The sequence below is a fragment of the Ambystoma mexicanum genome, chromosome 9 (genome assembly GCF_040938575.1).
Source record: "Ambystoma mexicanum isolate Mex_15411 chromosome 9, UKY_AmexF1_1, whole genome shotgun sequence".
Lineage (NCBI taxonomy): Eukaryota > Metazoa > Chordata > Amphibia > Caudata > Ambystomatidae > Ambystoma > Ambystoma mexicanum.
The window spans coordinates 353,120,737-353,136,563 of NC_090931.1; the positions used below are offsets into that span (position 1 = coordinate 353,120,737).

The following is a 15,827-nucleotide window of genomic DNA, read 5'->3' on the forward strand; positions in this document are numbered from 1 at the left end:
GCGGTTGATGGCATGAGTTCAGATCCTGCTTGGCTCTTGACTGCCCAAGCAGGAAGCTTTGTACAATGATTCTGTTTTACTGCACAACTGGAGACTTCTGGCCCCTTGATGGGGCCAGAAGTTGTTCATCAGCTGTAAGAGCTGCTGAGCCTAGTTGGTCTTCTCAAAGTTCCAGGTACATACCAAGATGGCGAAGTGCAGTGGTGAACAGGCCCTGGGTATCTTTGGGAGGTTTCCAGTGACTTGATAAGGTGGGTGGGCCAGCAACAAAGTTAAATGAACGTCCTCTGAGCTTGCCACATCACTGCTGACCTTTAGATGGCTTAGGCATGTCGGTAAGTCTGCCAATGGCATTTAGGCCTGTTAATTTATATCCGAGCCAACTCCCGCTCATGGGTATGAATCAGAGCCCTTTTGCTGGTTACGTTTCCAGCAGCTTTTGGTTGGGCGTTTTTGTTTTGAGACCATCCATTATACAGTAGTGTACCCTTAATGTTTACATTAAACTTGATGTGGCACTGTCAACCATGACAGTCTAGGTATGAGCTCATTGGCGGTAAGGTTCCTGTGGGAAGCTCGCCCCCCCCTCACTCACAGCAAGAGGCTCTATATTCTGAATGCACTATATATCCAAGCAGGTGCTCCTGGATAATGCCAGGGGGCTGTGTGCCCCTCTTTGTGTGAGAGAAAGAGAAGGGATGTGTGAATTTGCGAGAAGGAAGTCTTATGAACAAGCAAGGACAGGGTTCTTTGTGTAACTCTGTGTTGATGCCGTTTTATTGATGACTGCCTTTTCATCTCTCCCTCCCCACTTGTCTTTTTCAGACTATCAGCATCAATAAGGCCATTAACGCGCAGGAAGTAGCTGTGAAGGAGAAGCATGCCCGGAATATCCTTTAATGCTCAATAGTAGCACAGAAAGGCGCGCAATGGGGATGTGTAAGCGGGGCCACCATCTGGCTGACCCTGCACCTGCAGGATCACAAGGAAACGGCCCGCGAGCCCAGCTGACTGGCAAGAAATCCAGAACTGCGGTGCATGTAGAAATGGGCTCTCCATGTTATGCTGCTGTTTGTGTGACCATGAACCATTTCTTTGTAGCTCATTGAATTTGTCTCCAAGCTGAATGTACTCTTTTCGTCACCAACATTCCAGCCTTGGAGGCCATCTCAGTTTTTTGAGGTGGCATTGCTTTTTATTATGACTGTACGCTCGCTTGCATGTTTGCGTTCCACAGAGGTCTGTAGGAGCATTTGAATTCCACATGTCTAGTTTCTCCACGGTGCAGGCTGGTAGATCTAGAGCTGCAGCAGCTTTGGTTTCTCTTGTGAACTCTGAAACGTCTTGGAATTGCTATCTTTCGCTCTGTCTCTCTATCTCTCGCTCTTGCTCTCTTTCCCACAATTTCTTATTTTTCTGCCATCGGCTGGCAGTAAATTCACCATGGAGAAGAACTTTTTCACGTCATTCGACGCAAAAACGCAGTTCAGGGTGGCGAGAGGTCGACATTGATTAGAAGCGGCTGCATCAGCATAGAGGCGTACAATAGGGAAGGTGGAATATTTATTTAAAATTTCTAGCACTCTTAGAGAATGCCTATTAACCACTCACATCCCTTTACTAAGGCTGTGTCAAAAGTCCAAGGCTCTAATGGAAAATATAGTTAAAATATTTTCCTCAGTGTAATAGTTGTCTCTTTGAGACCATTCCGAGGATCGCTTCCTGGTGTGCCAGAAATGTACAATAAAAACTCAGGGAGCACCGGTAGAAGTGATGGGCATTATATGTAATCGAGTCGGAATCGGCGCAGGACAATATCTGAAACAGACATCAAAACTTGGTCTAGTTTTTGGAGCTGATGCCCACCTTTCCCCAACAGACAAAGAAGTGCTGTAGGCCGGGCCGCGCAGCATATCCCCAGCTATGATGGCTCATCAAACAGACAAGGTATGGAGAATCACCTGGCGATTGAGAGGCTGCAAAACAACCCAAGCACAAAAACATTGACAGGGGTCAATACGAAAGCATAGAAGGGTCGGACTCAACGCATGGGCGTAATTTTAGGGGGGGGACAGGGATGTTTGTCCCCCCCCAACTTTCATGGCACACAATTTTGTCTCCATTCATTTGGCTGTGGCACCTATTCTTCAGATGTCATGTCCCCCACCCCCCCCAACCTTTTCAGCAAAGTTACTCCACTTGACTCGAGCCATGAACGCAGGACACAACAATTTCACAGGCATCGACCACAGTAGGCCTTGACTCTAAAAAGGGCAAACATTTTCTACTTCCACTCCACAGGGCAAACAAGTTAAGGAAGATGTCACAGAAGGGAGAAAATCCCTTTCTGCGACCATGCAGCAAACCGCTTAGGTTGATATATCAGACTCCAAAGAGGATTGGGAAGATGGAGACAATACCGGCGTTCAGATTTTCGAGCCCAACACGGCAAATGTTATCTATGCTGTCTGAGAATATTCAACCTCATAAAGAGTGCTCTCTGAGATTTCAAGGAAGCCGTGGGCCTCATTACGAGTTTGGCGATAACCCGCCGGCGAACTCGAAACACTGTTTCCACTGCCTGATATCGGTGCCACCGGGACATTACAAGTCCCGGCAGCCCGTGATATCAGTCAGCGGAAAGTGCAAGTCCCCATTCCTGTGGACTCCCATAGGCCTCCATGGGAGGTGCTTCCTTGAAAACCATGCCTGCAGGGGCTGGTGCCCGTGGCAGGTCAGACCTGCCGGGAGAAACGGGCCCTGCAGCCATAGTTGTAGTCTGGTCGGCCTGAAAGGTTGCCGGTATGTTGCTACCGGCACCCTTATTTCCGGACCACCAGACTCAGAATGAGGCCCCATGTCTAAGATGGACTCCTATATGGAACAACACGAGAAATCTACCAAGAGGCAAGCTGAGCTACCTCGGGGAGAACAACCTAAAAAGAAAGTCAGACATGAGGAACAGCGTAACGTTCAGGACGGCTCGTACTCAGTTCATGAGTATCAAGATGGTTCAGGTGATGCAGCCTCCCACCAAGATTACCAGGACTATGTGGACCCTGATGATTAGGTTATGGAGTCCCTGAATGATGATAGTCACCCCCCCCCCTCACAGTCATCCTTCACTACAGCGGATTATTTTCAGTATTCTGATTCGCTTTGTAGAGTGTAGTAGAATGTTTAAATCCACCCTGGGTATCCTGATGAAGATCTATACTTCAAAGTGGAAATTTTTAGAGCAGAAGCAGAAAAGATTTGGAGGCAGTTACCGAACCCTTCTCTGCGCTATATTAATTTCATACCCCATTCTTCTCACGGAATAAGTGTCCTGCCTAGGGCTCAGGATAAAAGTTGGAGCGGGATTCATTCTGCTCCTTTTTTTAGTCAAGTTGGGAGAAAAATGACATTTAGGGAGAGAAACTGGAATTCCCATTCCCTATTCTTAATGGGGGTTAATCCCAAATGCCAGTTTCCTATTTTATGGTAGTTGAATGGTACGACACTTCTATATGTCAAAATCGGCCTAATTTTATTTGTACGTTTTTGCGTCTGACCTAATGTTCTACCAACTGGTCACTGGTGAGGTTGCCAATTTTCTTGTTTTATCCTAGTGGTGTCTCTCTGATATATTCCAGCTAGTGCTGACTGCCATTTCTACTTCTGGGCTACTCCTTGACTCCAGATTCACCATGCATCCTGGGGACCCACCATGAGAAGGGGGCTCATACATTCTGGTCAGTCGTCAACCGGCTGCCATTGTCAAGCAATGCTGTCCTCTGTTGGAAATTTTGCCATGTCTTCCACAAGCTGCTACGCGATGGACATCCTTGTGTAAGTTTCATCCTTTTACCACTCTTATTGTGTATGCCTCATTGTGTACAGTGCTGTTTTTCTCCCTGCTCTTTCTTCTCTTCCTGCTAACATTTGGGCATCTGCAATTTGTGGCATTTATACTATTGTCTCCTATTTGTGAAATTACAATTGCTAATCTTTCACTTGCTCCTTCCTACCAGTGAGGCTCTTTCTACCACTGTTATCTGAATACCGCCTTTGTTCCCATTTGCAGGTACTGAAGGACTCATTGAGCTATAAGAATGAGTTGGGTGATATGAGTAGAATGTGGGTGAGTCTCCCAGACAGCATGTCCCAAGCATTTGTTATTGTGCTACTTGTAATGCTTCTATTTTGTTTTTGTTGTACATTGAAGTTTATGAATCACTCTTTATTTTGGGGTGCCCTGCACTTGTGTGACATTTTGCCGGTTTCATGTAGCCTGAAACTCATGGAGTGGGGGAATTCCCCTGATTACTCCTTGCCAATAAAGTAAGCCCAGAGGAATGAGTTGTTTTGTCAGCTGTTTTGAGGCACTGGAACTAGTCTACACTGAGCAATTAGGCAAACCTTGGATGGAGTGAAGAAGCCACATGGGACGCCACTCCTTTTGGACTGATCGGGGCTCTGGAAATGAGGGACACCTGCCCACTGTGCAGTATGCGAACAGAAGGAAGTAAATGGGAGATTCCCCAGAGACCCTCCTGCTGCCCCATTCCCTCCAACAAAACATTTCCAAACGTAACTGTTCTGTAAAGCCTCCCTTAGGGATGTTCTCTATCGGCAGAAGGCAACCCTTTTCCCCATCACCTGCACCTTTTAAACATCTGTGAATTGTTATGAATGTATTTTATTCTTTGTGTGTAACTGGACCCATGGGAAAGCCGCTGCAGCTATTACCTTCATCCACAGACCCACCCATGAGCGAAGCACTACTTTTTTCGTGGGCTTTGAGGAAAGACCAACATACTTACAAGGCTCCATGCCTTGTTTGACCAACATATAGCCCTTGCAGGGTGGCAGAATGGCATCATGCTGCAAAGCCATTGGGCTGACACACCACTTCTGCTGGACCCCAAAATGGCGGACCAGCCACTTAAGCCCTTGGCAGCCATTGTATGAGTACTATATAAACTCTACTACCAAACAGGAAGCAATAAACAGATAAAGCCCGGAAACCTTAGTAAATCGGCAAAAATACTTGGGCAAACACAATGGAAGATGCAAATAACCAGTCCCATTCTGAGATTAGCAAAAGAGCAGACTGTCAGGAAAGGAAGAAGGCGATGGCTATGGCAGGGGAAATGTGCACAAAATACACAGTAAACAACCTTGAATATAACAACGTGCATTCAATACCCAAGACTCGTGTATACCACTATAAGAAAAGGAATGTAGGGTAAGCACTTAGAACCTCCTTATGACTGAAAGGAAAGTCGGCAAACTCCTTACCCACTATGCTATTACAGATACTGACAGCGCTAAGCCCACATAGAGGGCAAGCAGGGACAGAATCTGTAAGCTGACACTCTAGACGGTACTGGATAAGGAATTTGGAAACAGTACTCACAAGGACCGGAATGACCACATGAATGCCAGTACTCACGAAGACCGGAAAGACCACTTGGATGTCCGTATTCACGAGGACCGGAAAGACCACTCAAAAGTCAGTACTAACCCACAACCCTGTAAATCAAACAAGAACCCAGAAGGCAGTAAAGGCAAAGAGTGAGGATGACTAAATACCTAAACCCAAGTCAAGAGGCAAGAAGGAATAGTACAGTGTGGAAAACAAAAGATAATCACACAGGAGCTAGTTACAACAGCTTCCCACACCTAATAATAAAATAGGAAATAAATGTAAAAGTGTAAAGGAAAACATGGCATGGATCCCAATAGAAGGCAAGGATCAGGAGCAGTGAAAACGATTTCAAAAGGGAAACTTTCCCACCCATCCAAGGTGAAAAGGCAGGAAACTAAACCTGTAAAGGAAAGATTAATGCAACAAGTCTTTCAGTAGCAAAGGGCAATTTCTAGGAAACAGTGAACACAGGCAATTGGGCTACAGCAAAAGGAAAGCTCAGAGAAAGGCTGCCTGCAGACAGAGAAAGGGAGAAAGGGATTTCCAAAAGGCAGAAATCAATTAGGCATACAAATACGAATTCCAGGACAAGGAACAAGAAACACTAACTAGAACTGGGCACAAAAACTAGGAACCAGGAACAAGGGACCAGTCACGACAGGAACGCTGCAACAATGACCAGCGCTGGACTGAAGCAGACTGAGGCTTTTAAAGCTGCTTAACGAGCACACCCCTCAGGCGTGTCGCCTGCTGCACCTGCAGCCACAGGTGTTGCCTATCCTCCACCCAGCCTTGTCCTGCAAGGGAGGAGGTGAGGCAGTGAGCCAGGCATTCTGGGAAGCATAGTCATTTGATTATAGTAGCAGTAGCATGCTGGCTGCCAAAAACCTGGAATGGATCCGGAAGGGAAGTAATTTGGGAAATAAGGTTTTAGCGCTCCCAATTCATCAGGACACTGTAGCATAAGGTTCGGAGGAAATGTCCAGTAGGGAAGAAACCCCAAAACATGCCCCCAAGTGGCGGGAACGGGAGTGAAGGGAGCGAGCCGTGACACAGACTAACAGTCAGAATATTATTTAGATAATTAAGTTAATCAAGAGTATTATAAAAACGGCACTGGTTCTGCAATGGGCGTTGTAGACCGGGGTAGATTCTGTAGAGCGAGCGAGCACAAACTCAAGAGCTTGTTGATAGATCTAACATAAACATTGGGCCAGACCAGGAGAGAGACCAGAGCTTTGAGCTATACCTCAGACATGCTTGACGCTATATCCTTGAAACTGAGAGTGTCATATTTTGACAGTGGCCTAGGAGGGCAAACCATGCCTAAAGCGTGAGAATAGCTAGACCTGATAAAGACTCTAAGCAAGAGAGGAGAGAAAAGTTCTAGTACATATGCATTGAAACAAGCATTGGGCTATATACCCAGATCTGAGACTGGCAAGAATCTAGCAGGACACTCTATCCCTGCAACTGTGAATGAACCAATAAGCTTAATGGATGCTTTATCTCGAACGTTCACCTGAAGCTTCGTGAGAATAGAGCTCAATGCTGTGAATTTCAAGACTCAACCTGATCATGCAGGGGACAGTCGAAACTATTAAAATGATATTGTTATTCAAGCTTCTTTACCTCTTTCATACAGTAGCTCTTCCGCTCTCAAGCAAGTCTCTTGTAGATATTCACAACGTCTTTAAGGAATTTCTGTGGACGGCGTGGCTAGACCTCAGATACTTTTGGATGTCCTCCAGAGACAAGTACAATATGGAGGGTTTGGGTTCCCTGGGGTTTTATAGCAGCATAGGGTGCCTACGCTCTTCATTCAGTTCATGATAGGTTGAATGCATAGTCGGATTGTGTCCCAAACTGGATTAGGATTTAGTCTTCTTCAGTCTACCCCATTCTATTGGATTACCTTTTGAGTATAGACAAAGTTTTACCATTTGTAACCACCCCACAGTCCATAAAGCAGGTGCTCTTGCAGTGGAAGAAAGGGGATATTGAGATGGAAGAGAATTGCCTTCTGTCTGGGGGGGCTTTTCTCTGGGGAAACCCTGCTATAAAGATAAATAATTGCATGTTCCATTGGAAGAGCTGGCACATTTTCTGCATACTATGATGATATCCTACTCAACCTTTCAAACCCGACTACCTCTATCACGGCATTAATGTCTACCATTGATCAATTTGCTTGTGTTTCAGGCTATAAATTAAATTTGGATGAATCCGAAATCTTATCTCTTACTAATTCCTGTGTCTTATCCGATACTCTACTTTATGGCATGAAGTGGTGCACTTCTTCTATTAAATACTTGGGGCTATATATTGCTAAAGATATTCAATCCACTTTAAGCCTAAATCAGAATGCAATAGTGGATAAAATAAGCTCCTACATCAATCCGTGGTTCCCTCTTTTCCTCTCTTTGTGGGGCAGATTGGACTCCATCAAAATGACACTTGGTCCTATCTTTTATTACCTTTCCATGATCCCAATTTTATTACCAAGCTCCTTCTATAAAATAGATTGACAAAATCGTATCCAATTTTCTTTGGAAAAATAAAACTCTCCAAATAGCGCTCAATAAACTCAAATCTTGCAAAACTCTTGGCTGAGTTAAATTCCCTGATTTTCTTAAATATCAAAAATAATTTTTATTGAGACAACTAGCCCTTTGCTTATCTTACAAACACCAATTTATTAATGCCCCATCTTGGATTATTTTAGAATCAAAATCTATTGCTCCTCTATCCTTTTCACATTTTCTCAGACCCACCTCATGTCCTGGTATGAAAAACAGCCGCTTTTGTATTCCTTCAAACAAGCTTGGTTGTGATTATCTCAAATTTGCTTACTGCTCAAGACTTTACAAATGTGTTCTTATGCTGCAACAAATCATTCCTGTTTAAGATTAAACATGATATCTTAATTAAATCGTATTCCGCAGGGATTCGTCTACTAACACACTTGTTTTATAACAATGTACCTATAACTTTTATGAATTCTGCATACGATTTGATATGACTAGATCGGATTTCAAAACCTATTCTACCCTTACTAAGCTAAATACCAAAGCCATCACCTATTCTTCTCAAAAGGCACTGTCTAAATATATAGAATCAATTGCATGCTCTCACCTTACCAAAGCTTCCAAATTGTACTCCATTCTTAACCCAATGACAGCGCTTCGAAATGTACTGTACTATGGGAAGCTGACTCGGATCTCCAAATATCCCAAGAAATATGGACTTAAACCTGGAAACAATGCTTTTCTACTTCTGTAGCTGCAAACCTCACACAATCACATTATTTTATTTTATTTTACATAGAGCTTATTTAACTCCCCACGAGTAGTCAAAATTACAAATCCTAATCATAATGGTCTTCAAGCCCATACCACTGATTTTACCCACTCAATCTTTTATTACAAACTTGTCTTTTCCTTCTGGGCACAAGTATGGAATTCTTTACAAAATATGTGTTCTGTTCAAGAACCATTATCACTGTGCAATGTTATGATCGATGTATTAGCTTATCCTTTCATGTCATCTATTTCCTCTCCTGAATTATTTAATGTTATGGTTTATGTTGGTTTTCCCCTTATTGCGTCCAACTGGAAAAATGCACAGAAACTATTTAACTATTTATGGTGAAATTCAATATGCTCATACCACGCAATTGAAAAAGGTTTTCCACTATCCTCCCGAACATTACCTACATTTTACAACAAATGGAATGTTTTCAATCGGTACCTGATGTAATTTGTACTCTTTTCTTATATGATGGCATCATCCCCTTCCTTCTTGATTTGTTTCTAGGTTTGTCTTATTTGCACCCCCCTGCTTATCTTAATCAATTCAACAGATCTCATTATTAACCTAATTCATATATATTATATTTATCAGATGGTTAATATCAAACTATATAGTAAGGTAAACGTTTTACTTGTTTCACTTTCTAGTTTAATCAAATGCATACATTTTTGTATTTGTTATTGTATTAATAAAAACCTTCAATACAAATCATTTAACACAGGAAGAGCTGGCAAAAGGCAGGTATATGGAAACTGAACCAGGTTCTGGAGGAGGATAATTTGCTGGACTTTGGCTTTTAGAACTGTAAAAATTAACCAAGGAAGGAAGAACCTTCATGCTACCATCCGCTTTGCTTGTGATCTGCTTTCCTTTTTACTGCTTTAAATACAAAAGTCCATGGCCCCTTAGTCTCTGCAAACTCTCAAGATTGTCGTTTTCATCTGCTGGAGCGATTTACAAATTGATGTTTCCCTCGGATGATGATCAGGTAGTACCACATGTTAAGGAGAGGTAGGAAAGAGAAAAATCAGGAGATCACCGAACAAGAGGGGAACCAGTTCTATTCATACCCTTACCAATGGAAAGTGGATCACAAACTGTTGCAAACCGAGAAGAATACACCAACTGTATTGGTCTCTGTGGAGGATGTGGTCCTGTCAACTGCTCTCCCGCACCGATTGCTGGTGTTGTAGGGGAGTTATGGATACGACTAGCCATATGTTTTGGGAATGTATAGCCATTAGGTCATTTTGTGATGATGTACTTCAGGATTTGATTTGATCCTATGTTTGTCATTCCGAGGTCTCCTGCTGCTTGTGTTTTGGATCTGTTACCTCTGCGGTGGCGGATTTCCGCTTCCAAAATAAAGTGGCAGTGAAGAGTGCTCTTTCCAATTTCCCCTTTGCACTCGTCTCCGTCACCAGTTGATTGTTTAACATCTATTGGCTCAGCTGTGGTAGAGTTGCATTTGTACTGTAGTCCTTATGGATCCTGTACTGAGCACAGTGTTCTTGTTTCCTGCGCTTGCATACTCCCCAGCCTACCTCTTGGTACCCATCTACTACCTGCTCCACTCTAAGATACATAGTACAACACCTCTCACACAAGAATGCAGCTATCCCCATAGGAAATTTCGGTATAGCTGCACACGTGTTTCTTCTGGTCTCTCTCTCTCCAGACTACCTCTCAGAACCCACCCACTACATGCACTACTCAAGATACATTGCACAACACACATGCCATAAGTATGCAGCTATCCCCAAACTGCGATCTAGCTGCTCACATAATATCTCTCTTGCTTGCACATTCTCCCCAAACTACCTTTCTGCACCCATTCATATCCCGGCTCGACATGGGTGGCTAGCAGGAACTTGGCCACCTCTACCTGCCTTCGTATTGGCCAAAATGCACACATGCATTCTAAATCTGATTACTTTCCCATATCTGAACTTCTGTCCCCCGAGGGTGTTCAACCTACAGCACGTTGGGACCACAGCAATGGTGGAAAGGCGCTATACAAGTGACAATTACATTACATCTGTTAAATTGGCTGGTACCTATTTGATTTTTGTTTTTAAAATAAAGTTACCTAAAAGAAAAACGTTCTGCTTCGCCCACTGTAAGGAACTCATAGTGGCAACAATAAAGACAGACAAAAGTGATCACAGTTCATGGGTGTTTATTAAACTGCATATGCGGATTGAAAAAAAGGCCTGATCTAAACCTAAAACTAAGATGGGAGCAAGCTACAACAATCAAATAATAATAAAGCAGTCCTAGTGGCGTCTTGTCAAATAAAAGGGCCTATGTTAAGGCGAACCTATTGCCAATCCCTACGCTAAATACAAATAAAGGGTGTGGGATAAAGTTCACAAGAAAGAAAAGTGTTCACAAATAATAAGTCCGGATGCGGTAGTTGGGGTCTCCCCCCACGTTTTGAGCATGGGACAAGGTGGGACTCCGGAGCACACTACACGCTTGAGCTTTCCCAGCACGAGCCAACAGTTCCGCTCTCAGCTATCAGAGCCCTTGTGGTTAAGTCCCTTTCTGCTTGCACGTTCGTGATGTGTTTTCACCCTTGGATCCCCCTCTTCCGGGCTCAGACCCTTCTCGAATATTAGCCTCCCTCCGTCGGTTCACTACAGCTTTCAACACAATCTCATCTGTGACATTCACAAATCTTACAGTTCACTGTGGACATCCCTCTGCCGGGTTTACTCTTGTCAACACACTATTCATTAACACTTCTGATTTAACCCCTTTTTATCGACATTCCCTCCGTCGGGTTCACTCTTGCCGATTTTGTCAATTTACACAATTCCTTGAAAAGTTCTGATGATGCAGGATTCACTTCCCTTCGATTCACAATCATCTACCGGTCAAAGACTTTCGAATGTACAGAGGATTTTATTAGACCCTTGTATGACCACTTTGACCCCTTTCTCGCGTTTCCTAAGGCCTTCTGTAACAGTAGTTTCAACAATAGCGTAGTCGCCCAGAGTTTCCCGAGTGAGCACCCACATGGTCCCCGACTCCCCTGTAGCTGGTTTTCCCCTCTCATATTCGCAGTTCTTTGTACTTCTTTCAATTTGCCATTTCCTACTTTTGTTCAATACAATTCGGTTTCTTATCAGCTCTTCCCTCGACCCACTGACTGTGCAGTACCACTTGGCTTTGCTTGTCTCTGAAGTCAAGGTCGGTACCACAGTGGCAAGCGTCTCTCTCCGGCTTGGTTATCAGCAGAGGAGGGCCCTGTGTACCGTTGACATCTGCTGCAACACACGCTGGCTATTGTTAACAGTCTTACGATTCCTTCTGCTGAGGTTTCACAGGCCTTGGTTGGAAAGGGCAAGGTCGCTTCTCTCCTTATCACCCCCTCGATTCGCGCTGTCTATCTCCTCCTCTTGAACTGCCGTGCTGAGTTAGCTCTGTTGTTGTGCGGTCTGCCTGGCTCGTATTGTGCTCTCGTGCTGCACCTTTTATCCCTGTGGGGAAAGGAAGGGGCTGGTGTGTGTGATTCTGGTCAATTGCCTGACTTTGCCTGACCCTTGTGGTGGGACATCTCCGGTAAACGGCTCTCGTGTTTGTCCGTCGACTTTCGTGGTGTGGGAAAGTGTTCATGTTGGGAAAGGGAGGCGGGGGTAGAGTGTTTGAGTATGCTACGGGGTAGGATGGGGAAAAGGTGTCCAACTTCTACTCTCCAAGGACTCCCCATCCAGGTGATCCTCCTTCACTGGTCCACCCCCAAGAACTGGATCCAATAGCGATGGCTGTTTTCTGGCCACCTGGATGACAGATCCCCAGGGACTAGTCAGGGAGACACCTGCAGGTTTCTCACACCAACCTGGCTGCAGGTGTGACCACACTCTGAGAGGGAGGAAGAGAAGGCCTGTGTTTTGCCTGGCCCTTAGTATGAAGAAGAAGCAAAGCATGTGTTACTTACCGGCAGTCTGGGCAAGGGAATAGAAGGAATCACCTTAGTCGCTCGCTGTGCCTGAAGGACCAGGGTGCCTGTTCCGCTGCCAGGGTGTATGCCTTTTTAACGCAAGTAAATGCTGCCCAGGTTCTGCAGAGAAACTAAACCACATTTGCACCCAGTGGCATTCAATAGTCCACGGAAGAATCCGTGCTGTGTGCCACATCCTGCCCTGTGGCCACTGTCAATCTTCAACACCGGCTTCATTCTCACTGTTTTTACCCTTTACCCCAGGCCTCCAACAGCATCGATGCTCTGCTGCGCAAAGAAGAGAAAAGTGCTTCTCCTGGTCCACTGGTGATAGAGTGCTCTGTGCTGTAAGGAAGGCATGGTATCAAAGTAAGACCGATACAAGTGAGCACAGTTCAAGGGCGTTTATTAAACTGTACAATGGGCGAGAGAAGCACCTAATCTAAACCTAAATCTAAGATGGGGAGAAAGCTGTACAGTCCTAGTAGAGTCTAGTCAAATAAAAAGGGCCTATACTATAATAAATATTGTCAAGCCTCACTGCTATGCTACAAAATAGTGTGGGATGATGTTCATATGGAAAGAAATGAGTGTTTACAAAATGATAAGTCAGGATTTTATGGCCGGGGTCTCCTTTCCCTATTTTTTTAGCACGGGACAAGGCAGGAATCTTGAGCACAGCACACTTCTGGGCTTCTCTAGCACAAGCTTATCGTTCCCTTTCTCTATATCAGGGCCTTCTGTGCCCAAGTCTCTTCTCATGCAAAGTCAGAGGACCTGATATGCAAAACCAACAGAACAAAAGTTCCTTCTGCTAATCCTCACGTTGGGCGATTACCCCTTACCCTTGGATCCCCCTCAGCCGGGCTCCGATCCTTCTTTCAGCGTCATCTTCCCAGAGCACTTGCCAATTTAAACAGACTTCCGAAGGGCGATGTTGTCTCGGTGGGTCACACTGTTAGCCTATGGCAAGTGTGGGTTTCACAAAATCACAGTCTGCACGGTATTACCCTAGCCGAGCGCAAGCACCTGTTTCACAATTACCTCAATCGGGTACACAATGTCAAAACACTTCTGCAACTGTACAAGGGGTTTTGGCTTGACCCTTGTATGACCACCTTGACAATGTACACTGGCCTTCCCAATGGCCTCTCAAGGCATAAAATAAGCAGTGTCGCGGAGCAATTTGCAATGCAATTCTGTAGGTTTGCTAATTAAATTGGCACTTGTGTAGCAAAGTTAGCTATTTAGGTTACCCTGTTCAATGAAAGCGGAGCTCACCGTGCATTCCTCTCTTGCCTTCAGAGCTCCCTCCGTCCTCTTTTCTCTTTTCACTGCAAGTCCAAAGGGGTTAATGAAGAGACAGTGCAGCAGTAATCATCCCCTTCATTCAAGGGCCAAAAGGCCTGTGTGGGATTGCTATGCACATTTTATTTTTATTTTTCAAATAATTGCAAACCAGAAAGAATCTGGATAATACTGTTATTAAGCTAACTGTATTCTGTCTGACAAAGACCAGTATGTGTTAGTTATTTGTTTTAAAAAGGCTTTCCATTCCTTTTCTAAAAATGCAATAGGTTACATAATGCGTAATTACAGTATTACTACTGTAAAACACTGCATTGCATCCATGCTTTACAGTGAAGTGTATCTAAATCTCAGTGTCAACTAGATTTCCTTTTGTTGGGGAAGATGCATCACATTGACGAGTGGACACCTTTGAAAATGTACATAACCACGCGGCCAAATGCTTTGATGGCAAATCTAGTCCTGTGGCCTGCTGGTTACATACAGCTTGCAACTAGTGCGCAACCCATGAGCTGATCCCATACTCCTTGACATTCTATCTTACCATGTAGGTTTATACCAGTTACCCTGAAAGTGAGATGCCGCAAACTACAATATTCTGCCTAGTTTGCCCAGTTCTCTGCCTGCTATGCCATCCAGTTTGCTTAGTCTTTTACATGATGAATACACAAACCTAACTTGATATCTACTTAAGTAGCGGTCAATAATTTCATCCCGTCTGTACATATACAGACCTAATACAAAACTACACTGTGGTTGGCCTCCAAAGCTCACTTTGCTCTATGATTTTGATTGCATTATATATTTGCACCAGCAGTAGAGAGAGCTGGCCAGACTGTTTTAAGAGCCTTTCTATGATATCTATTTATTTGTGTCCGTTCATGCAGCTAACCTTTTTACAGACACTCATCCAGGGCTCGCAAAGTATTTTTGCACACTCGCATTGTCGAGTAGATTTTAAGAAGGGCCAGTACCATTTGCAGGGGATGTTGGAAACTATTATTTAAACTTTAATTTGTTTGCAGTAAATGTCAAATAAAAGTTTCACCGTGCAAGGCTGGCCTTTGGGTAGCAGCAGTGTGCCAAACTAAAGTGGGTTTGTGGTGACATGCACCATTTTACAGAGAGAATTTGCAAGGCCTGACTTATCTCACTAATGTCTTAGTTCAGCGGTATATAAAACTGCTATATTGTTGCTAATTTTATATTTTGTGTACAAGTATCTTCTGGTGGCATTAAAAGCATTAATACAAAATTGCTAATCAAATGGGTTTGTTGGCTAATCAAGAAACATTTAATTAGCAAACTCTGCTAATCAATTTTTGAAAACTAATTTATGCCTTGCCTCTTGGTACTGGTAGTTCTAATACTCTTTTAGCTCAAAACATTCTCTTTGTTCAGGAGACTGGTACCAGCAAGAGACCTTCGAATGAGCGCCCACGTGGCGCCAAACGTGCATTTTGGCCTTGCTCAGAGTGTGCTCTAGTGCTCCGCTTTTTCTCCCTATGGGGAAGGGAAAGGGCAGTCAGGTGTGTGTATTTGTCGCCAATTGCCTGACTCTGCCTGACCCTTGTGTTGGGATATGTCAGGTAAACCGCTCTGCTATTAGTCGGTTGTCGTTCACGGTGTGAGAAAGTGTCTGTGTTGGAAAAGGGGGGGGTTAGAGTTTCTAAATATCCTACTGGGCAGGATGGGGAAAAGGTGTCCTAGGGAAGGGGATACTGTGTCTCACTCTTCGGTGTCCCACTTCTACTCCCCGAAGACCCCCTCCATCCAGGTGATCCTCCCGCACTGGTCCCCACCCCCCAGGAACTGGATCCAATAGCGATGGCCGTGTTCTGGCCACCT

The 15,827-nt window shown here is 44.3% G+C and overlaps 1 protein-coding gene across 3 annotated transcripts in view; it reads left to right on the plus strand.

The window, feature by feature from the left end:
• HIP1 (huntingtin interacting protein 1) overlaps positions 1-15,827 on the plus strand; it is a 1,552,273-nt gene that overhangs the window by 341,930 nt on the left and 1,194,516 nt on the right. For all 3 annotated transcript variants that reach the window (XM_069614772.1, XM_069614774.1, XM_069614773.1), the window contains exons 2-4: positions 826-889; positions 3,689-3,831; positions 4,067-4,123. In XM_069614772.1, coding sequence (XP_069470873.1) covers positions 826-889; positions 3,689-3,831; positions 4,067-4,123 — 264 coding nt within the window. The remainder of the gene's footprint in view (positions 1-825; positions 890-3,688; positions 3,832-4,066; positions 4,124-15,827) is intronic.